This window comes from Polistes dominula, unplaced genomic scaffold (assembly GCF_049000335.1).
Source record: "Polistes dominula isolate Pdom_NZ unplaced genomic scaffold, Pdom_raw_medaka contig_31, whole genome shotgun sequence".
In the NCBI taxonomy this organism is placed as follows: Eukaryota; Metazoa; Arthropoda; class Insecta; order Hymenoptera; family Vespidae; genus Polistes; species Polistes dominula.
In genome coordinates this window covers 3251415-3273910 of record NW_028300925.1, presented here as the reverse complement: position 1 = coordinate 3273910, position 22496 = coordinate 3251415, and the positions used below count along the sequence as shown (strand labels likewise).

The 22496-nt window shown below is 30.6% G+C and overlaps 2 protein-coding genes across 28 annotated transcripts in view; one reads left to right on the top strand and one right to left on the bottom strand.

Moving 5' to 3' along the window:
• Positions 1-22496, bottom strand: part of LOC107073907 (lachesin) — a 168922-nt gene that overhangs the window by 128359 nt on the left and 18067 nt on the right. The window lies entirely within an intron of this gene.
• Positions 1419-12162, top strand: LOC107073906 (uncharacterized). Of its 2 annotated transcripts, none has more exons than XM_015334823.2 (6): positions 1419-1549; positions 5630-5889; positions 6215-6484; positions 7160-7290; positions 7406-7571; positions 8780-12162. In XM_015334823.2, the coding sequence occupies exons 2-6, from the start codon at positions 5632-5634 to the stop codon at positions 9179-9181; spliced, it is 1227 nt and encodes a 408-aa protein (XP_015190309.2). In that variant the 5' UTR covers positions 1419-1549; positions 5630-5631; the 3' UTR covers positions 9182-12162. The 2 variants fall into 2 exon arrangements, with proteins under 2 accessions (XP_015190309.2, XP_015190308.2); XM_015334822.2 differs by lacking the exon at positions 1419-1549 and adding an exon at positions 1857-2017.

Below are 22496 nucleotides of genomic sequence, written 5' to 3'. Positions count from 1 at the left end.
ATTGACTTTTGTCAACTTGAATAGACGTAAGAGGCCATGTAACTTAACAAATTATGTAATGCATTCAATATAACCGTGGGTAATACGATATAACGTTCCTAGCGTATGTTTTAAAGTCCCTTTTATTCTCCAATAAAGTAAATATCATCTTTCGGAAGTGGTTAAATCATATAAGTATATACATATATACATATATATATGTGAGTGTGATCTACGTATGTATGTATGTATGTGGAAAATTTATAAAAGGTTTTGATACCCAATTTATAAAATAACTCTTAACTAGAATTTTATTTTTCAAGTGACACTTAATTAAGACTTATATATTGTAAGATAGTGTTGTAATCAATAAAAAAAATTACATCTCATCGTTGCAAATCGATAAGTTTAATCTATTCGATTAAGATTGAACGATAATAAACGTGATAAAATGACATTAAGAATAAAAGAAGTGTTTTTAATGAACTACGATGTTTCCATGAATTTGATTAAAAATCATCATCATTAGATAAAAATATAAAAATGTAATGTTTATTTATCTCATATTTTCATCTCGCGCCAGGTATTTTCGTAGAAACAGGAGAACATGTCAGTGTTGTTAACGTTTTACTAAAACTAGTCAGAAACTTTTGAACAATGTTTCTACAATGTAGAAATCCCACACTGACACGTGGATGCTTTAATACGTCATCTTTATCAAAAAGAAAAACAGGAAAAAAAAATTGAAATTTGCATAAGACAGGTGTAGCAAAAAAATATAATAATTGTCATGTTTAATGTATTTGTGTTAATTTTTTATTACTTATCTCCGTTCCAAGAATCATCCTGTATATATATATATACACACACACAATAAACTGTAAGTCAAATGAATGAAAAGTAATATAAAAATGATATTTGCGTGTGGGGAAGTATAATATGGGTTAATACGTGTCAATGAAGAAGAAAAAACTATGGTCAATAAAGGACAATTCAATTTTATATATGTTTTATCGTATATTGAATAATTGTGTATATATATATATATAGATAGATAATAATTATAATTAAATTAGATAATATTATAATTAAATATAAATAAATAAATAATTAAATAAAATTATATATATATATAATTCTAAACGTAATTGGCTTCAATCAAAAAAGAAAAGAAAAAAAGAAAAGAAAAATTCATCTTATCTTGTTATTTTTTTTCTTACCATCATATATATATATATATATATATATATATATATATATATATATATATATAAAAAGAGAGAAAATGTGGTATGTGAATAAAAAGTAATTAAGAAATATATGATTATTACCTTTATCTAAATGAACAAGCAGATTCAATCAAATGTCAAAGATTTGAAGCAATAGTTACTAACAATGTTGCTAACAGCGCCGCCTGTTATCTTACCTTTTGGTGGAATTGGTAAGAGGGTATAAATAAAGAATGAAAAACTGTCCATATTATTTTCAGTAGATAAGTTACTCTAACGACGAGACAGTGTAGTAAAGAAAAACGAAGTGTTAAACTTTTAAAGAATACGATCAATCTCAGGTTGGTTGAGAAGAAATAATACGATATATATATACAAAATATCGTACTATTAATTTGCTTTATTATTTTTATAATAATTTATAAAATAATAATAATAACAATAATAATAAAATAATTATTTATATAATAATTTATTTTTAAATCAAAAATATATATCTGAATTAAATGACAAGTGTTGATAAAAATTAAACTACCTATAAAAAGTAGTTGGAAATATTTTCAATGAAATCTTTGTTGCTTTTCTCTTATAACAATAATTATTCCTACAAAAAGAGAATCGTATAATAAATGTTTGAGATATGAATGGTTCGAGTGATCTCAGCTGAAGTCAGTCTATAAAATATTGCTTGGACTGTTCAATGACTCATTCGTTCGTAACACGTTCAACGAGATAGTTCAAGTTATTATTGATTTTTAAGAGTTGACAATTGGCCAATGTGATCTTATGTTTAATTGAAATTTGTGAAGGTTTGTTGACAAAAAATTCGTATTTTTTTTCTTACCAATTAATTCTAAATTGGTTGTGTGTTGTGTCATACTTGGGTTCAAACTTGAATTTATTTCGAATTCTTATTCTTCATTTCTTTACTTTTACTCCATTCTAATTCAAATATTGTTTCATAGTGATTAACATTTTTGTATTTAATTTACATATATATCAGAATTCATTCGAGAATAATTAATTTATTACACGTCAAAGTTTTAGGTTTCGAATTGATTTTTATTTTGCTTTTTTTTTTTTTCAAATTATTGACAGTATGAGTACCAATGACTCGCAGTTTTTGGTTTAAGTAATGTTAACAAAAGTTAACGAAGTGTAATTTTTGATGTTAGCCATATTATACTTATTTTTTGTTTGTTTGCTTTAATTATTTTAAATTCTAAAAGCCTTCACACATATATCAAATTTATTCGATATCAACATATTTCAATCTACATCTTTGTAACTCATGTAACAGTATATAAAAGTACAGTCTCTACATAATTGGTGCGTTTATGGTAACGGTAAAAGAAACGGTAAAATAAACTGCAAATCTGTGTGTGTGTGTGTGTGTGTGCGAAATGTGTGTCGATTGACATTTAAAAAAAAAGATCCATAAATTGCCAAAAGTTAATTTACAAAAAGTGAGATGAAAATTAAGTAATATTTTCTATTTCAAATTTCATTAGCAAACCTATGAAAGGAATCGAATCATCGAATATTCATTCTTTGCACGATTTAAATATTTTCCATCCTCCTCTTCCTCTTCCTCCTCCACCTCCTCCTCCTCCTTCTCTTTCTCCCTTTCTCCCTTTTTTCTTCTTCTTCTTCTTTTTTTATTTCTGCGAAAGAATGCCGCGGGGTTACTTTCACATTCTTTTTCCCTCTTTTTCTTTACTTTTTCTCTTCACGTCGACTACCGTTCGAAACGAGTTTTTATATCACGGCCAAGTTTTCTTTACCAAAATGAAGAAGAAGAAGAAGAAGAAGAAGAACAACCAGAGAGAAAGAGAGAGAAGGAGCACAAGATACCTTATAAGACATGAGAAAAAGTTGTAAGGAAAAGTTCCGATAATGTTCATTGAGCGTACGCAAGAGACCTCGATAACATACTCGTAAAACTAATCTCGTAGCAAAACTCAATTCGTCCGTTCTTCTTAGATATGCATCTTCAACTGCTTCCCATACTACGAAACGAGTGTGAGATGCTTGTTATCATCTTTTACCCCCCTGTCCCCTGTCCCCTGTCTCCCCTCCTCCCCTGTCCCCATCATTCTTTCTCTGTCATTAAAATTCGTAAAAAATGATTGAGAAATGTGTATTTGCAACGAATTATTTTTTGAATTGTGTTAACACGTTCGTCGCAATGGCACCGTATATCGGTAACGGGCATGGTTCTCTGGGGGACCCCGTCACCGTATACCGGTGACGCTCTTCTTCTTGAAGTTATAGTATTTTTAGTTGGAACAACTTATCATATTTTCCATTTCGAGAGAAAATTATTTTCGGTAAATAAAAGATAGTTTTATGTTTTACTAGAGGGTGATAAAATATAAATAAAAAATAAAAAATATAAGATAGAATATAAATAAAAAATAAGAAATAATCGCGATAAGGACTAGCCTATATTTTAAGTTGGAAAAAATTACATAAAATAAAAAAAATGTCATTAAGATCGGTTAAATAGTTTAGGAGTCCATTGCGGACAAACAACTTGACACGTAATTTATATATATTAAGATTATTTTCGATAAATAAAATATAATAATATAATAAAACTATAATTAATCGGGTCACATTGTTGATATTTTTACTTATCGTTTCTTTACGTTACGGCGCGCCGACAGTCGAATTTTGGGCCTGGCGAGAAACTCAACCGAAACGGGCCTGGGTAACGAACGTGTTAAGAAGTCGAATTTTCCCCTTCTCCAATGTTGTGCAAGTTGCTTTTTAGTGGGGAACAGAACTTAAAAGGATTTACATCAGCTACAATTCAGTTTGATTCGTTCGCTCAGATTTATTGAAATTAATTCAGATTCAATTGATCCACGTTCGATTAATTCAATTCCGTTTGGTTGAGTAATATTCAGTTGTTTCGATTGATTTAATTGTTATAAACTAATTCAATTGATTAGTATAAATCAGAGACTACAATTAATTAGAAACGAAGATGTAAGGTTGTATAACGAATATTAGAATATAACTTCAATTAGTTACAATTAAATCCTGGGGTTCTTTTTTTTTATGAATCAATTCCTCATTCTGCCTTTACAAAAATAGTATTCCCTTTTCAAGCAGAATGAGAACTAACCCAAGGTTGTATAAATCATACACATATACACACACACACACTTTTTTTAAAACGATTGAAACAACTGATGAGGTTCTTTTTTATTCAGCAATCAGTGATTATTTTAATTCAAATATCAGCTAATAACTGTGATGGAAAACTTTTGATTAAAATTTTAATCGTATATTTATTAATAGACCTTAACGAAAAAAAAAAAAAATTGTAAAAAATTACCTTTTATTATTTGTTCCAAAATTCGCATATTCTTATCTGATATAAATTTCGAAGATAATGTCAGACATTAGTTTGATTAATTACATATTTTTTTTTGTCATTACCCGAATTATTATCAATGTGTTTTTAATTGTTAATATTGAATGTCTTTACTTATACTACCTTATAAGTATTTTTATTGTAACATATCGACATAAATTGTGTTTGAATCATTCAAAGTGAACGCGGAACTGAACGGTACGGAGTATAAAAATACAACATGTGATTCACAGTATCCGCCACGAAATAATTGATTAAACTGTTCTACCAAGGCAAAAGTAATTTAAATATTACCGATTATCATTGAACAAACGTATGTGTTCGTTTAAAGTAAAAGTAATTGAATGTGTGTGTGTGTTTAACGTTTAAATTCTAATTTGATCATGGCAATAAATTAACATACTATTATAGAAGACAAAAATTCAATTTAATATATTTTTTATGTTGGAATTATTAATTATAACATCGATAATTGAAAAAACTTTTGACAAAAAGATCTTTCAATATATATACAACAAAAAATGATATCGAAAGAATGAATTGGTTCGCGTATTTAGGTTTAGGACAGGGGTCAGCAACCTTTTGAGTTGGAAGAGCCAAAAATTACAATTTACAAAATTTCCAACTTTTTAAAGAGCCACAAAATTTGTTTTTGTCAATAATAAATAGTACTCGCATAAATAAAGTTTTTTTTTTTTATTAAAAATAAACTAAACTATTTATTCATTGGTGCCTAATTCTCGTTAATCGATTCGGAACGATTTTTAAATGTAATTAAAGAGCCGCAGCTTCACATCAAAAGAGCCGCAGCTTCACATCAAAAGAGCCGCATGTGGCTCGCGAGCCGCAGGTTGCCGACCCCCTGGTTTAGGAAGAAGGAAGATTCGAAGAAAAGTAAAATGATAGTGATATATTTCAGTTGTGAGAGACAATAAGTTATTATAAAGAATCGTTTTCCGAGTTTTCTGACACAACTGAAAAAGAAAAGGAATGATTTGTCGATGAAAAATTTCTACGAATCCAATTCCAATTTCAGAAATGGCCGAAGAGACACAGTCATGGTTGAACCTACAGTTCGTGGAAAATATCTTGAAGAAATCTGAGAACGACGATTCGATAAGAGTGATCGATATATTTTCAAAACCGGCAACGTCTAAAGGGGACAACTATACCAGCGACATGTACAGATTATCGGTTGAAATTTCATGCAAACAAGGTGGTCAACGTGAAATTACAAAAAAAAAATCTCTAATTGTTAAAGTTGCACCAAGTGGTGATACGTTGAAAAGTGACTTGGTAAGTGAGTATTTTTCTCTTTAAAAAATAAACTAGGGTTGCCTCGTCACGCGTTGCTGTGGCTCACAATCAATACCGCCATCTGTTAGAATTTTATAAAATAATATTGCGAGTATAAATTGAAATATAAACTATCCTATTATTCAAATTGGATGAAACTGCAAAAAGTGTGCAAAATTTTATTAAAATCGGTTCAGTAGTTTAAGAGTTCATTGCGGACAAACAACGTGTGACACCTAATTTATAAATATTAAAATGAACTTATTGTTACAAATGTATAATAATTTAAATTTCAAATAAAACATAATGATCAATTTCTATTTAGATTGAAAAATCACAGATCTTCGATACGGAAATGTCGATGATGATGAACCTGTTGAAGAAGATGAATGACCTAGTTGGACCAGCACATATTTTAGGGGCAAGGGTTTTTTACATTCAAAAAGAATATCCGGTGTTTCTAGTGATAGAGGATCTAGCACCTCTTGGATTTCGCATGGCTGATCGTCAAGCCGGTCTTGACCTAGCTCACTCCTTGTTGGCTATGCGAGGATTGGCTAGATTTCACGCTAGTAGCTTAGCCGTATGCGAAAAGGTAACTAACACAATCCTATTCTTATCTATCGATCGAAATATTTTTCACCTAGTGGAACAAACAAATAAAAAAAAAAAAAAGATCAACGAAACGAATCTAAATCTTTTTTTTCTTCTTTTTCTTGTTGATAAATGTGTCTTACGACAGAGAGAGAGAGAGAGAGAGAGAGAAAAGAGAGAGAAAGAGACGATGAGGACAAAAGTCAACGTATTCCACGAACGAAATAATTTGTTTGATTCGTCGGTACAGCTTAAATGGGGGAGGGGAGGGAAAGTGGGGACGGGGGAGAGTATATATAATGCTTATCATAAGCCGCAAATTTTGTGCACGCAAATGGGAGTTCAAAACTCGCGTGGCTCGAATCAAAGTGCATACATGCGAAATGTCTGCCTGGAGGATAACTAAAGTTCAATATCCCTTATTACCCTTTATCGTTGGACGTGTTCCAATGTTAGAGCAAGTCTCTCTCTCTTTTTCTCTTTCTGTTTCTGTTTCTTTAGAAAATTTAAGGAGGCTTTTATACCGTGGATTTGCGTTAATTTAATTCCCACCCTACTCTTATAAAAGGATACACGAATATTGTAACCAATAATTAATTAGCAAATCATTTGTTTGTTCAAAATTAAATAAATAAATTACTAATTAACAATATGTTTTTTTTTTTTTTTTTTTTAGGAACCAAATCATAAAACAATTTATACCAAAGGAATATATTACAGCGGACATCCACCAGAATTGACATGTTTCTTTTCACTAGGAACAAAATCTTTAGCAGCACAAGTAAAAAACTGGCCTAATTTTGAGAAGTGAGTTTTTTTATCATGAATTTTGTTGATTGAAAAACTTGTTAACTTGTTTTATTATGTGTATATAACAATTTGTTATATTAATTAGAGAAAATTTGATTGTATTAATTCACAGATATGCGGAGAAAATCGATAAGTTATCGGACAAAATCTATTCAGAAACTTGCAAAGTAATTAAATGCAGAGATGACGAATTTAATGTTATAAATCATGGTGACTTTTGGGTGAACAATATGATGTTTCGTTACAACGATGAAAGAAAACCGATCGATCATATCTTTGTGAGTATTATAACGATACGATTTACATTATAGTCGTATTTCCTTTTCTCTTTTGATCATTGGAAAAAGAGATTTTAAAGTTATGTTCGTTTTTCTCTCGAAAAGAAAATGTCAAAGTATTACAAAAACAAATTCTCCTATCATCGCGATGTTAAAGGTTCAGTTTCTCAACATAAAATAATTGATTGATGTTCTCGTAAATTGTTACGACAGGAAAAGAAAAAGAAGAAAAAAGTATAAAAAAAATTGAAAGAAAAGTACATAAATATGTGTAGCTTGTAAGGATAAATACCGAAAGGGCTGGAAGGTTTTGAAAACGTTCGAGTTAAACCAAATCTAGCTATTTTCCTCTTATTTCTATGTAGGCCACCTAGTTTGGAAACTCTCGTCGGCTTTTAGATCTAGATCAAAAGATTTACCCCTTTCCTTCGACATTGCTAAGGAAAACCTATGTCCTTGTGCTCGTATTTTTTTTTTTTTTTTGTTATTCTCTATGTTCGCGAAAAGAAAAAAAGAAAAAAAGATGATACGATTCGACGATATAAAAAGATCGAATGATATTTGGAAAATCGTGCTTTCGTAGTTTTCAAATAAACAAGATAACGAAAGATATTGACAAAATTTCAATGTAACTTTATTTCCTTTTTTTTTTTATGATGGAAAAAAGAAATAAATCTTAAAACCAGAAAAGAAAAGGGGGTGGTTTAGATTTTACAGACAATTGTTATCGAGAATTATTCGCGATCTTTTATCACGTTCACAGAAGAAGGTGAACTTCTTTATAACGAAAGGTAAAAATGTTCTGAAACGAGACGTCAAAGGGAAGGAAAGAGAAGGGAAGGGAAGGGAAGGAAGACGATCCCTTCGTATTGTCACGCGTTATGAATAATGCAATAAATTCGATTCGATTCGATCGCGTTTAGGTGTACACCCGGAAGGAACCTGTCCGTCTGTCCTTCGCGATTGAAGAGAACAGAATGCAAAAGGAGAGAATGAGATAGGACACATAAATACGAACACATACATAGATCTTTAGACCCGAGTGACGACTTCCTAAACACGAATACCAATCCTCCCATCCTACTTTTCAACGTAGCACCAGATTTCATCATCATCATCATCATCATCATTTACAATTCAATTGAATCTTTTTATATCGATCGATTTTCGTTTTTTTTTTCAATTTTATGCTATGGTGTTTGTTACAGGTGGATTTTCAAATGTGTACTTATACATCACCTGCATTAGATTTGCAATATTTTCTTAGTACAAGTCCTAACGATGACGTTTATGAAAATAAAAAGGACACTTTGATAAACGAATATTATACAACATTGTGTAACACGATGAAACAATTGAATTGCAAAACCCAACCACCGAGTATGGAAAAATTACAAAAGCAAATCAAAGATTATGAGATAGTTGCTATGATAAGTTCGTTTGCTATTCTACCGTTGGTACTTGTAGATAAAAAAGAAGCTAAAGATCTCAATGAGATTATGTCAACTGATGGTAGTTATGACGATACAGCATATAAAACTGATATTTATCGTAAAGTAATAAGCAAGAGGATTCCTTATTATGATCAATTAGGATTATTGGATCTTTAATTAGATCTTTAATTAGATACGTGTGTTTTTTTGGTTTTTTTTTTAAATACACGGATTATAGATAATTTTGACATCAATCGATGTGTCAAGTATAGATCGTTGCAATTTCAAACTTATTATAGTTGAAGAATAATAGACAAAGAGTGAAACAGAGAAAGAGAGAGAGAGAGAGAGAGAGAAAGAATAATAAAATCTATTCAATCGTATGAAATGTAAAAAACAAATTTTTACGTACGTACGATAAGAAGTTTAATAGAAATTGTTAATTAAAAAGTACGTTATTGTTAATCTAACATTAATACGTAACAAGTGTGCACGATAGAACAAAGAAAAACAAAGAAAATTATTTCATAGATTGTAATATACGAATGATATGACGAAAAGAGAGAGAAAGAGAGAGTAACGCACAACGTGCTTTTATCAAAAAAAAAAAAAAAAAAAAAAATTAAATAATAATAATTAAAAAAAAACGAACAACTTGAATGATACAACGTTGTGCTAAAAACTTTTACATAGGTACGTACAGGGTATAGCAAAAAATGACGAGCTACTGTATAATACAGTGGGGATCCAGTGAGCATAGTGAATTTCATAGAGGAGAGGCAAATTGGAATGGAAAAACTGTTACAAGGAAAATATGAGATTGTAAATTTAAAAAAATACAAAATAGAAAGAACGAATAAAATTAAAAAAAAAAAGAAAAAAAAATACAAAAAGAAATGAAATTTCAAACAAAAACAGAAGGGACATATATATATATGTGTATATGTGCACACATATATGTTACAAACATGCATATGTACACTCGTAGAAAATTTTCCGTGTGTTTGTATGAATGTGTGTGTGTGTGTCTTCTTATACTTCCCGTTATTGGTGTTTCGATATTATTATGATTCCCGTCATGTCAACACAACAAGTGCTCGATTAATTGCGGAAGTTAATTGTTATTATTTGCGGGAAATTGGAAGGTTCCGGTGAGGGGTAGGGGGAGGAGTAGGGGGAGGGGAAAGAAGAGGGACAGATATTCCTCCATCGGTCGACTTTTAATTGCATTTTAGCGCAGCGCTCATATATATATATATATATATATATATATATATATATATATATAGTAATAGGACAACGCAAGCGCAAGTATATTCATTAGATGGACGTGAACGTGAGTAGTATACGTGATTGGAAACAAACGAACAAATTAATGATGGCCGATTGATACTTTCGATAGAGAGTGCGTACTGAAAGTGTGTATATATCTATCTATCTATCTATCTATCTATCTATCTATCTATCAATGTGTGTATATGTGTTTGTAAAGGAAAGAGAAAAGGGTGGTAGGGAAAATGGGCTTGTTAAAACTCAAGCTCGTCACGCTTGCTTGTTTTCACGCTCGTCTGGGGTGAATCTGATTTTCAATTCTATTTCTATTTTTGTATTGCACCTAGAAAGGGTGAAAGTGGGGAATAGGGAAATGCTTTCGTCAAGGGCATTTGCTCAGAGAAACGAAGAAGGTTCGAAAGAACGAGGGTGACAAGAACAAAAAGTAAAGTAAAGTAAAGTAATAGATGAGAAAGTAGAAAATGTAGAAATAAATAAAAAGGGGTGAGAGGGAAGTATCGCGTTTGAGCAACTGCTTGAAATGTGCCCGGAAGCAAGTTGAGGGTTAAGGGAGTGGGAACAAGAAATAAATAGTACAAAAATAGGAAACGGAAATGCGATTAGGTAACTAAACGTAAACGACGTGGATATGAATTGAAAAAAATACTCTCATATATTTAATGTACAGCACGCGATGTATTTTTACCTAAAGGGTTATATGATGCCACCAAGCAAACAAGCAAGCATTATATTATAGAAAGATAAATACCGTTGTACCTTCACTTAGGTAGAAATGCATATTCCAGCGTGTGTCCATTCGTTGTTTGAGGAAGAATCACCGAGGAAATAAATATCAATGTATCAACGTAACGTGCGTGCGTTTGCATATATTGTAAATTTGGTGGTTTAAAAAAATTTGCTCACCTTATATATTTCATCTCGTGTAAATTTTTCTATCGTAACGTGGAATGATTTATGTAAAGAAAAGAAAAGAAAAAAGAAAAAAAAGAAGAAGAAATGTTGAAAGCAGTTTATTTCATAACACGTCGCGTACTTGTAACATTCGCAATATTACTTTGTATGTACGAGAGGAATATAATATAAAGTAATGCGCGAATAGGATATTCAGGACAATAGAAAAAGATGTAAAGAAAAAAAAATGAGAAAAAAAGAAAGGGAAGAGATACACCGTGCAAAAGAAGGATCTAATGGAAGGGAATGTTAAGTGGCTGCTTCTGTTGCTGGAAGAAAGGAAGGGATGAAAGAAGCGTAGAATGAAAATTTATCTTTTCACGAAAGTCGAATGCTTGCAACCTCGATGAAAATTAGTATCCGGAGTAAACGGAAGGTGTACGAGAGATAGATCGTATTACAAAAGGATAGAAGAAGAAGTATAGTTGAGCAAACTGTAGAGGATACTCAGAAGATGTTCTGATAATGACGACGATTATCACTTTTCTAATTTGTTACAAGAAGAGGTGTAGGTTGGTTGGTTGGTTGTGTTGTGTTGTGTTGTGCAAAACGTGTAATATGCCGGAAGGAAAAAAAAGAAGATAACTTGTAGAAAAAAAAAAGAAGATAAGATTAAAATAGACGCCCCATATCGGAACGATATACTTCCTGTATATACATTATATAATATTATCGTTATCTCCAAACGAAATAAAGATTAAATATTTATATTCGTTTGACAACAGAGTTACACGCGAGAGAGTCATACATGCGATATGATAAAACGTATAATTCAATTTTTTTTTTAAATTTGTATATTGTATATAATAACAGATGGTTTAAATAACACGGCTAGATCAATTTCAACGTTCACAAATGTATAATGAAAAAAAAAAAAAAAATCGAATAAAATATTGACACCAATTTGAAAAAAAGAGATTTCATTTCGTACTTTTTTTTTTTTATTTTATCATAGTGATTTTTAATCGATAAGAGACTACGGAATAAATGTTGATTTTGTTTTTTTTTATTTTTTTTTTTTACTCACGAGTGCAGATCGTTTAAGCAACTTTCAATTAAAATTTCAATTATCCTTTGGGATCCATCAATCACCGTCCATCCAAACGTCTAACCCTGTCCTTTAGACGTTAAATGCGTCTTTAATAGAAGGATTAGTTTAACTAAGCTTTCAACGAGAGTTTTCATTTTTCAATTTTATTGATAGTTAGTTAATCGATCAATTTTCATGCGACACTTGAAACTCGATATGATGGTTATCGAAAGAAAGCGTTACTTTAAAATTAAACAGAAAAAGAGAAAAAGAGAAAGAGAGAGAGAGAGAGAGAGAGAGAGAGAGAGAGAAAACTAATGTAAGTCTCTCATTTTATTCTTCTACTTTTAACGAAAAGAAATGATCTATCTTTTTACTTGGTTTCTAAAGTCAAAGATTTTGATGTATAGCTAGACTATAGATCAATTAGACGTAGATTATAGCTAGTTGAACGTTTCTGATCTAACGATTAAGATATCGTTCGGAGATACTTGAGACATACTTCGGTCAAAGGAAAGTTTTATCAAACTTATGCCATTAAGAGTTTCTCGTTAACTTCTGAGTCACGACAAAATCATCCAGCAAATATCATAACGTGAGTTCACGTTATTCCTACAAACTCTTACTAACCTTTACCTTTAGAACTTTACTTTTCTAACGTTCGACAAACGATTCCAACTATTCCAAGATTTTGAGTACCGTGATGCTGCTGCTGCTGCATATATGTATATATATATATATATATATAATAAAAAGCAATTATGTTGTTTGATGGAATAAATCCTTTTCGATATTCTATTTTTTTCTGTTAATATGTTACTTAATTTTTTTGATGTGAAAATTTCTTTAGAATCAGGGTGGTTTAGAATATTAACGCGAACTTTAAAATAAAATTATAATTTTACAAATTTATTATAAGATGGAATTAAAAAAAATTTCGCGCGTTAATATTACTAAGAATTGTTATGGTTTTTCACTGCATACACACACACACACACACACACACATACACACATATTTTTGTCATATTAAGTTTGTACTATACATTTTATATTTAACATATTTCACTAGAGGGATTTAATATTTGTTGCAATAAAATTTCGAGCTTCTATATATAATGCCAAATATTAGTAAAAATAATAATAATAATAATAATAATAATAATAATAATAATAATAATAATAATAATAATAATAATAATAGCTAACATATTTATTAGTCAGATGGTTTTTAAATATTTTTACTTTAATAAAATAAAAACGTCGTTCGTTTGTATGAATTCGTTGAAATTCAACTAGTCGATACGTTAAGTAAGGGTTGCAGAAAGGAAAAAGTAAAAGAGGAAAATAAAATGGAATAAAAATTATACCTCAGTTTTTTTCAATTCCGAGACGAATGCAAGTGCACGCGAGTCAAGGTAGGTACTTATTCCTCAAGCCTCTTCCTCTTCTCTCTCTCTCTCTCTCTCTCACTCTCTCTCATAGAAAACATGGTCGTGATGTCAAACATTCGCATTTTCTTTGTTGGGAGGAAACGATGCGATATACCGTATGTAAAATTGATATCTGCCGTGTGAGCGAGTACTACTCGTCACAAAAGAAAATAAGAGAACTCATAGAATCACGAATATAAAAACGCTACGATAATTTCACGAGTGTCTTCGAGATATATACGATGAGATAAGTGTTCAACATGAATTATTATTATCGAGGATTATTCTGATAGTTAATTCATCCCCTAAAGAAATGGGCTAATATAATGACATTTTCTTTTTAAAACCCCTTTTGCACTCGAGGACTCTACTATGAAGACAAAAACGAACTGAAGCAAATTCAATTTAGTCTACGACATACCATCTATGATTATTATTTTAATGCTAATATATTATTTATCTATAATATTGGGTTGATTCCAAAAATTTCTTCCCTTTTTTGATGATAAGCTTAACACGGTCACGCCGGCTTGTACCACCGGTGGCTCGCGTTAGACTATCCCATCGGGCGACGCGTACCACCTTGGTTCAGGTTTTAACAAGCAAAAATCGCGCGCCGCCAGATGAAATGCATTATAAATTCGAGCGCCGCCCCATAGCGCAGACACTGAAAATCGGCTCCCGCGTGAACGTGTTAAACAATATTGCATGAGTAATGTATTTGTTTTCTTTTGTATTTTACATTATTTTACTAAATAATATTGATTCTATTCTAATTTTACTTTTTTCTATACTTTCAAATATTCAATTACAAAAGTATCGTAATCGTAGAATTGCTAAAAAAACGTTTGTGGACGACCTAATATGTGAATATAAATTTTCTATTAAATTTGCTTTGAGTTGTTGTTTAAATGAATTAGTGTAAGTGTTCGAGTGCAAAAGGGTTAAAAAAAAACCTAATTTTTTTCATTTGATTTCAAACACAAATTTCATCTCGTTGAATGAAAACAATTCAAATGATTAATTACTACATTCTAATGTTATTATTTATTCATTCATTTAAAATACTAAACGTATTTCATTTTGGGAAATTTATTTTGCGATTAAGTTATTAGAATTTAGAATTAGAAATGAAGAGTAAGTTTTGGAAATACTTGGATGAAACTCTCTTCGAAGAAACGAGTTAGTTTCTCGAGACGATAGCGAGCGACGAGAGGTTTGCAACTTTGCTTGAAAGCAGTAGCAACAGCAGCACCAGTACCAGTACCAGCACCAGCAGTTAGCCTAGCTAGCTAGGAACGAGTATACACCAGTCACCAGGGGGCTGATAAACACGTACCTAGTTACGTTCTCGCCTCGGCAATCTTGCGAAAGGACAGGCATTCATAAACTACTCAAGCCAACGTCTGGAACTTTAGGATATAAACCGTGAGTAATAATATATATATATATATATAAAGCAATAGTAACTATGTATATAGTATCGTCTATGGAAAGCCCAAGTGCCATATATGCGTGTGTCTTTTGACAATTATAAATAAACTCTTGTTAAAACGTTATAATGTAATCGTATATAAATAAAAAGAAGAAGAAAGAAAAAAAAAAAGAAATGAAATTACGACCGATCTAACACGTGTGCACACGTATTTCCAATTTTCGTAGAAAACGAGGATATGATTTTGTCTTTCCCTTTTCATCCTTCTCGTATTTCTCCCCTTCTTCAACTATATGGAATTCGATTTCGTTCGAGGACCTTTTCTACTTACGAACATTCTCAAGTAATCGAATATCTTAGGATCGTTAGATGGTTGGACAGAAAACAGATGGAATCTTAACGAATCGTGTTAAGGGTGTAATTTTGTCGACCACAATGACGATCTTTGATTACGTACAGAGATAAAGATAAAAATAAATGATTTTATCTATTTTTTTCTTTCTCTTGTTATTTCAAATCTTGATTAATTTCATTAAATTTCTTTCCTATTTTTGTTGTTGTTGTCGATTCAATCAACGTCAATAAAACGTTAGTTGGAACAACGGGTTGAAACCCATTGATGAAATCGTACCTGTACATAAACGAATGAACCATCACCACTACTACCACCACCACCACCACCACCACCACTATCTCGAAACATTTTCGTTCTAGTTTGTGAGCAGCATGTATTTTACCCCCATGAATTTACGTTGTTGATGTGTATCGGTACGAAGGAACGACTGGTTTCGACGAACGATTCGATTATAATCAAGGGAAATCAACGTCGTTACCGAGGATCGAAGCGACGTCCGCAGAACTACGCAGGGCGCTGATTTCCTAGGGTAAGTGCTGAAGGACCGGGGGAGTAGGGGGAGGGCTTACGAGAGGGAATCGAGGTACGTGGCTGGTGTTCCGAACGTAGGAGAATAAATAAACGCCATAATTCACGTTCAACAGTTACGAACGGTTCAATTCGCAATTGGAATCGGTCCAATAGCGGGTGGTGATACAGACGAACGGATTGGGGGGTTGGGGGGTTGGTGAACGAGTACGGTTTCCAACAGAGAGAGACAGACAGAGAGAGATGCTAGGTAGAGAGTGAGAAAAGGGTGGGATGGGAAGGGGGAACAACGAAACGGAGAGAAAGAGTAAAGAGGGTTGTTGCAAGGAGACATTATTCGACGAAGGGAACAAACAACTCGAACGATCGTATGCGCAACGTCGACGCAAACGCGACGAACGATCTTCGAAATTAACTTAAAAGCCATACACATACTACACCTGAACTTCCCGTTCTTCAATTTGCCGTTTCTAAGCCAAATTACAATTTCTCTCGTAGCTTATTCGACGACGAATCGCAAAAGGTCTTTCTCTAGTTCACGTCTGTACTCGAAAACAATCTTCAAACGTTACACGCGTGATAATTTGTTAGATAATATTTTATATGTTTTCTTTTTTATTTATTTATTTTTTTTTGTTTTTTTTTTTTTTTTTGATAAAACTATTCTTCTTTATGGTAAATTAATTTTCTTTTTTTTTTTTTTGTAACGTTCATTCGCACATTTCGAGAAAATTGTCTTTTTCAACTCTCACGAGTGTTACTTTTTTTTTTTAAATTTAAATTTTTATTACATTCCTTTTCTTTCATTCAATTTTAATTAACGCAAGTATAATAAGCGTACCTGTATTTCATTATTATTATTATTATTATTTTATTACGCATTATTTATAATGCAGGTGAAAATTTGTTTAATCGCTCGGGAACGTGTTACGAGGAGGAGGAGGGGAAGAGAGATCTCTTCTTTGCACCGGATTCGTGGAAATTTTTTTTCATTCCACACTTTTATGAGAAAGAAAAAAGAGAGAGAGAGAGAGAGAGAGAGAAGGTAAGAGAGAAAGAAAAGTGTGCACGGTCGCATTCGTCGTGTAATTCCTCGAGAACAATTGAAATATTATGCGCTTTAACGAATTCAACGAGAAATAAGATTACACGGACGGACCATCTTATATAATTTGTTTTTATTTTATCACCGAGGGATACACACAAATGCAAAGAATTAGAGAATTTCTTTGAAAAAAAAAAAAAAAAAAAAAAATAAAATAAAAGTAATTACTAAGTTAATTTCTTTAGATGCTAGAAATTGTTTTCTACGACAAAAAAAGATAAGAGAAATGTTTTATTAAAGTTAACTTGAGAGTTGGTATCTTTAAGAAGAAGAATCATTTTCTTCGAAATCTGGTAAATTAATTCATCAAATTGATATAAATAAATGTTAATAATTATACATACATATATATACATGAAATTTAATTCAAGAAGATTAACGTGATTTTTCTTTTCGATGTATTTCACTCCAAAATATTTTACATATTTCTTCTCTTTTTTTTTTTTTTTTTTTTATTCTTTAATTAACCAACCGCGAATATTTCCCTTTACAATGGATTAAAAAATGATATTAGTCATAGAAAAGAACTTTTAAATAATTTTCCCTTTTTATACATTTTAATGGAATCATAATTACAAAACGTTGTAGAACATGTGTGGTTTATTAAATAATATTATAAGATTTATATATTAAAATTTTTATCATACACTTTTTTTTTATGTCATGTTTACTATTAATAGATTTTGTTATATGAACGAGTTGATTATTATAAAAAAAAAATATATATTCTTTTTGCAAATCAAATGAATGTAAGGTGTGTAACTTTTTGTTATATAATATTTTCAAAAGTATATACATTCAATAAATACATATATATAGATTTTAGTATGTATTTAAATAAATAGAATAAAAAGAGAGAGAGAGAGAGAGAGAGAGAGAGAGAACAATTCTTGCGACAATTGGTTCGTACTGCAATTGTATCCCCGCGCGCGTTCGGTAAAGTAAATTTAATCTCTGCGTTATAAAAGTACAATTAACGTTGTATAACCAGTCGTTTCACCATCGTACCTCTCTGGCACTTTTCTTATTTTCCATCGTAGAATCGACTTTTTTTTTTAAATAAAATAAGTGCAAGTACGCTAAAGTAAAATGTTCTCGTAGTTACGTTTCAATTGCGCGATTACTTTGAAAATTTAATAGTAAGAAAAGTTTGAGTGTTACGTCGCTTAACTCGAACGTTGCTATTGAAATCCATCAAGCTATCGTTAAAATAATGTATAATAATTTAGAAAAAAAAAAATGTAAAATATTTATGATCAACAACAACAATTCTAATTAATTTCACAAAATAATTTTTTAAAAAACGATTTAGAAATGATAGTAATAGAAATATAATACAGATGTAAGTGTGCATGTATTATTTAAATGAGACTCTTTCCATATTTGTCCGAAATTTATTGAAAGAAGTGGCTTTTAAATGTAACATTTACCCAAAATACAATACACTCTGTATTATACTCTATAATACTGTATATCCTATCTACCTATATATATATATATTTAATATAATACTACAATCTATAATATAGTAAGTGATCTAGTAATATAGTTATAGATAATATATATAATATATTATATAATAAATAACTAGATGTGTATAACAAAAATAATATTAATAATAAATAGAATTGAAGATTATAAAGTTTTGAAATTAACTTTTCTTTGTATTTTTATCTAATTATTTTAACATTTTTGCATAATGCTGATTTCGAGGGTAACATTTACCTGTAATACTAGTAGAAAACATTAGTTCATTCAAATAATTATTAATAAATCAAAAGAAATGTGTATTGATGTTTAAAATTACCGTGTATATGTTCGGAGTACCGTCCTCTTCGAAATTCACCTTCAGACTGACGGATTGTCCTCTATCAAAATTCTTATATTCAATGTTGTTTATATGACTTTTCCAACACTACACATGTGTATAACGGGTATACTATTTGTAACAAATAGAAATTAAGATAAAAACGTTCGGATTTGAGTATTTTTTCGTTTTTTTTTTTTTTTTAGAGTGCAGTTGGCAATCAACCACAAATAATTTAGTGTCTATCTTAAGTTGACGGAGTAAGTGAAACCCTTCGAAGAGACGAATCCTTGAGTACGATGTGATATTCGTATTCTCATTCTCTCTCTCTCTCTCTCTCACACACACACACACACTTTCTCTTTCTTATTCATCCGTATCTTTCTTCTTCTTCTTCTTCTTCTATACCCATTTCTACTTTGCTTGGAGGAGTGTTATCGTGCAAGAGAAGAGAAGAGTTGTACTTTTTCGTCGATAATCCTCAACCCACGGAACGCTTGTACACTCTCCCATAGCAGACTGAGACCATCTATCCGCATGTCTGTAAGCTGGTTTACTATTCATTGGAACTGCATCCCCAATGCGGATAAACGGCGCATTGTTTATGCATTAGCTCGCACCCTCTACTACTACTACTACTACTATCCCCATTCAGGCCCTTCGATCTAACCATACCGATCGATCTTTTACATTTCTTCACACATTTTCCTTCACTAAGATTTCCCAATCGCATTTCGACTAAATATGTGTTTACTTTCTTTTTCAAGTGAAAACTTCTTTAGAATCAGGGTGATTTCAAAATCGTGAAACGTAAGGAAGAACGTGAAACCGATGAAACAAAAATAATTAATTAATTAATAAAATTCAATATATAATAATATTTAATTCTATATATTAATTAATTAATTAATAAAATTTTTATATATAAAAATTCAGTGTAACAATATGTTTGTCCACTAATAATTTCGAAATTACTCAACTTATCTTAATGAAATTTATTTTATTTCACACGTGATTTTTTCCAACTTAGCACATAGAACAATTTTTATTTAGAGGTTATCTAGGTTCTGTAAGGTTCTTTCAATAGATGGCGCTGTATTACAATTCAATTATTTTGAAGTTTGGTTTTCTTTGAAGGTTTCACTTCTACCGTGTATTTTTTTTTATTATTTTAAAAATGAACTTTTTTATCGATTAAAAGATTATCAAAAGGAGGGATGGGGAAAGTGAACATTTTCTTTCTTTTTTTCTTTCTTTCATAGAAATGATGAACATTCTATGGTTCTCTCTTTTTTTTATTTTAGATAAGAAATTTTTAATAATAATTTTTAGAAAAAATAAAACAGAGATAACAAATTCGATTTTACTTTATGATATGTTTCTATACGAAGGAAATAGTACAATCTTTGTAACTTGCAAAATGTATTTTTGATTTAACTTATCCCGTTCTTTTATTCGCTAGAATTTCAAATTTAACAAACAAAGAGAGAAAATTAAACAAAAAGAATAATTACAAACAGTGTAATCAAGTACGGTGTTTCAATTGAAAAGAAAAAGCATTTCTCGTACGGTTGATTGCGTTGCATAGTAATCTTAGTTTTGATTATGTTATCTCGAGATTAGTACCAGGGGTCAATGTTTTACCTAAGTTGTCTTTACTTACGAAGAAGAGAATGAGGAATTCAGGATTAGAATGGTTGTTTTATCAATGGAGCGTATTCTACTCCGTAGAAACTTGAGATGAATAAAAAAACGACAAGTGTATGAAAAGTTAAAGAGTTGTTTTATAAAAGAATAGTAATAAAAATAATAATAAAATAATAATAATAATAATAATAATAATAATAATAATAATAATAATAATAATAATCAATCGAAAAGGTATAAAGTTATTGGTAAAATTGAACCCTTTGAGTGGTGAATACTTTTAATTAAAATGTTTTGTAAGAACGAAATAATTTATTATTAACCAAATTCTCTAATAATAAAAATTATATTTTTATTTATATAATAATATATTATATAAATAATATATTTTTATAAATTATAAGATACATTATTATATATAATATTAATTTTAATTATTTAATTATTAATTTTTGTAAATTAAAAAATATATTATATATATATATATATATATATTTAATATAATTTATTTTTATATATTATATAATTATATTTTTGTTATATTTAATAATTAAAGTTTTGGTTTCTCTGAATAGAATTTAATTAATATAATATAAACATTATAAATTATATTTTACATTAATATTAATAAATACGTATATGCGTCGATAGACCCTTTTGGTAATTTTTACGAAACGCATATATGCGTACACACAGCTCTTTAAGGGTTAATAAAATTTGATTTGATATATTTTTTAGCTATCTTTTAAATAAAAAGAAAATATCATCATTTTTATTGATACGGCCAAAGTAGAAAAGAAATCTAAAAATATAAAATAAATAAACCTAACGACACGGAAGTGGAAAAGATTGGGAACGCGTTAGACTTTCTTTCCTGCATTAAGTGCAGTTAGTTCTCGTTCGGTCGAACGTCGCGGATGGGGCGATTCGAAGTATCTCGAGGAAAGACTCATTTGCAGCACCTGTTACTACGGACTGCTGAGTCAAGTGCGCATAGAAATTGAATACCGTCTGGATTCCCTATCTCTGTCTCTTTCTTTTTCTCATTCTCATTCTCTTTTTTCCGATCGGAAGGCAAACGGGAAGCTTTACCTCGAACTTCGTTAAAAATAATGCTCCTACGCTCTAGTTGCCATTCGCGAGGAGCGTTTCGCTTCGATAAATTTTTCTATTTAAATCCTACTCAACCGTACTTCGTCCGAGTTGCATCAAAATTTCGTTTTACGCCATTTATTTATATATTTATCTATATATATATATATATATATATATATATATATATATTTTATATTCAAGTATATAATATGTGTAACTTCGGGACTTCTCTCTTCGAAAAGAAATGTAGGATTTTCGAAAAGAAAGTTCTTCGTAAAATCTTCGGTGCAAAACGCGATGGGGAAACGGGTGAATGAAGAAAACTCCATAACGTTGAAGTACATCGATTGTACAACAAACCAGACATTATCAACGTCGTTAAATCACGCTGATTAAGATGGGCTGATCACGTGCGCGCATGGGGGAGGATCGAACGGCGCACAAAATATTGGTCGGTATACCAAATGGGAAAAGACCACTGGGTAGACCGAGACGTAGATGGGAGGATAATATTAGATGGGACCTGAAAGAAATAGAATACGAAAACCGCGAATGGAAGAATCGCGCTCAGGGACGGGAACAATGGCGGGATTTGGTATTTGTGGCAATGAACTTTCGACTTCCTAATGCAAGTTAATAATAATAATGTAACTTTTGTTTCTCGTGTATAACGATCGTGAATACCGATAAATGATTTAATAGGTGTATATATAAATAAATAAATAAGTACACGTCAAATATTGGTTTATTTGCTATCGAAGTACCGTGTCATGGAAGAATCACTTGTAAAATCGTCAAAACGTATCGAATATAT